This window comes from Musca vetustissima, unplaced genomic scaffold (assembly GCF_032173495.1).
Source record: "Musca vetustissima isolate MV318-11 ecotype Yass unplaced genomic scaffold, APGP_CSIRO_Mvet_v1 utg12960, whole genome shotgun sequence".
Classification (NCBI taxonomy): domain Eukaryota; kingdom Metazoa; phylum Arthropoda; class Insecta; order Diptera; family Muscidae; genus Musca; species Musca vetustissima.
The window spans coordinates 91347-93462 of NW_026873145.1; the positions used below are offsets into that span (position 1 = coordinate 91347).

The 2116-nt window shown below is 33.0% G+C and overlaps 1 protein-coding gene across 1 annotated transcript; it reads left to right on the forward strand.

The window, feature by feature from the left end:
- The first annotated feature begins 326 nt into the window (after positions 1-326).
- On the forward strand, positions 327-900 carry LOC133323096 (serine-rich adhesin for platelets-like). Its single transcript, XM_061532056.1, has 2 exons — positions 327-839; positions 883-900. The coding sequence occupies exons 1-2, from the start codon at positions 327-329 to the stop codon at positions 898-900; spliced, it is 531 nt and encodes a 176-aa protein (XP_061388040.1).
- Positions 901-2116: the final 1216 nt, after the last annotated feature.

A 2116-nucleotide genomic window follows, 5' to 3' on the forward strand; every position in this document is an offset into this window, starting at 1 on the left:
TTTTTTTTATATATTTTATATATTTTTATAGATTCTAACAACCGCGGATATATTTTAAAATATTTTGGAAGATTTCTAATAAATGTGAATTGTTTTAAATATTTATGAATTGAATGTTTTCTAAAGGCTTTTAAAAAGCCTGCGTCTTTAAGAATATTTTTAAAGGTCTTTCAAAAAGTCGGCATATTTTTAAAAATATTTTTAGATAACTTTCAGTAATGCGATGATTATTTTTAAATACTAATTTCTCCCTTTCTCTTCCCCTACAGAATCCCCCCACAAAAAAAAAACCAAACCCCGCATACCAAAATAGAAACTAAGAAACTATGGCAGCCTCTGTGGCACCACTGACCACAAGGACGCCAAAAACATCCGCCGAAACAGAAGCCTCGGAAATAATTCGCTGCAAAGGTAATAACCACAGTGAAACTCGCAGCAATAGCACCCAAAAGACCACTTACAATTCTCAAGAATTATGTCGCAGTTGTGGCAAAAACAGTGAAGATTTGTATGATCTCTATCAACAGCAGCAACAACAACAAAACACAATGGCATCTACAAATGAAACAAAGACTGATGATGACGTTATGCCATTTAGCACATCATCAACCACCTGTTATGCTGGCAAGACCAGCACCATTTCTCAGCCTAATACCACCGCCTCCTGCCTTGCATCATCCGCATCATCAACCACCGTAACAGCTATGTCCTCCTCCAGCGGCGTTAGTGGGACCACTACGACGACATTTGATAGTGTGGCAGCAACCGCAAAAGCCACGGCAAAGGGTCAAAGTAATATGGATAATATTTTACAGGAAATGCAAATTTGGCATTTACAGGTAAGTTTAGTATTATTTCTTCCTTTTTTATTGTTTTTTATAGTTATGGATTCCCGGATGAATTGTTGTGACCTTTTTATTGCCATGACGAGTCGTTCATTCCAATAAGGAAGGAGTTTTTCTTTATTGACTTTGTGTAGGTTAATATTAGATTACGGAGGAAATTTAGTTAGCCCTTTTTAGAGCGCGTTTAGACTACTAAATCCACTCCATAGCGTATACATCACTTTAATAATGTTCACAAAACCAGTGGATTATTTTTGACGTCTACGCTATGGAGTGGATTTTGTATATCTAAACGAACTTTTAATTTACAAAGGGTTTAATACGTGAAATTACTACTATTTTGGAACGTTTTTCTATGTGATGTGTGAACATCGTATTGTTGCAATTAAAATAAATTCAACCTCACTTTCAACATATATTTGTTCACATTTCGTGTTATCCTTATTTTATTCGACCCGAGTTCAACACAGTCAGTTCAACAATTTTTGGAATATAAATACAATTTACCATTCATCGCATGGAACGTTTTTCTGTTTTGGTTTCCACAATGAGCTGTAAAAAATTTTCTATCAGCTGTTAAAAATATATTAAGTATATTAGCGATGGGTGTTTTTGAAAATTAACCTGTATTTTAAACATAACCTTACTTTACACATTTGGAACGTTTTTCTAAGATATGGTATTTTTGGCAGCTGACAGTTTAAATGATTCAATTAAACAACTATCGATGTAAACATGGTCTAATTATATAGGTATGGATATTTATGACACAGGTCTCAATTTAAGTTGCACCTTTTTTAAAGTATTTTATAGACTTTTATAGGCCGCTTTATGGCACATGGAACGTTTTTCTGTTTTGGTTTGCACAATGAACTCTAAAAGAATCTCAATCAGCTGTTAAAAAATATTAAATATGTGAACTTAAACTGCAGGCACAATGGCATATAAATATATTAAATGACAATTGATGTTTTTAAAAACAAGTAATTTAGAATAAGGTTACTTTACACATTTGGAACGTTTTTCAATGATATGGTATTTTTTGGGAGCTGACAGTAAATTATTCAATAAACTTTTAGTGTAAACATGGCCTTATTATATAAATATGCATATTTATGACACACGTTAGAATTTAAGTTGCACCATTTTTAAGTATTTTATAGACTTGGGCCGCTTTATGCCACATGAAACGATTTTTACAAATTTGCAAGTTTTTCTATGATAGGGCAGTCTTGGGAGCTGACAGTTGAAATTATTCAATAAATAGCTAG

Bases quoted from the DNA above. Each gene is read 5' to 3' on its own strand.
- LOC133323096 (XM_061532056.1), top strand. From the start codon at position 327: ATGGCAGCCTCTGTGGCACCACTGACCACAAGGACGCCAAAAACATCC.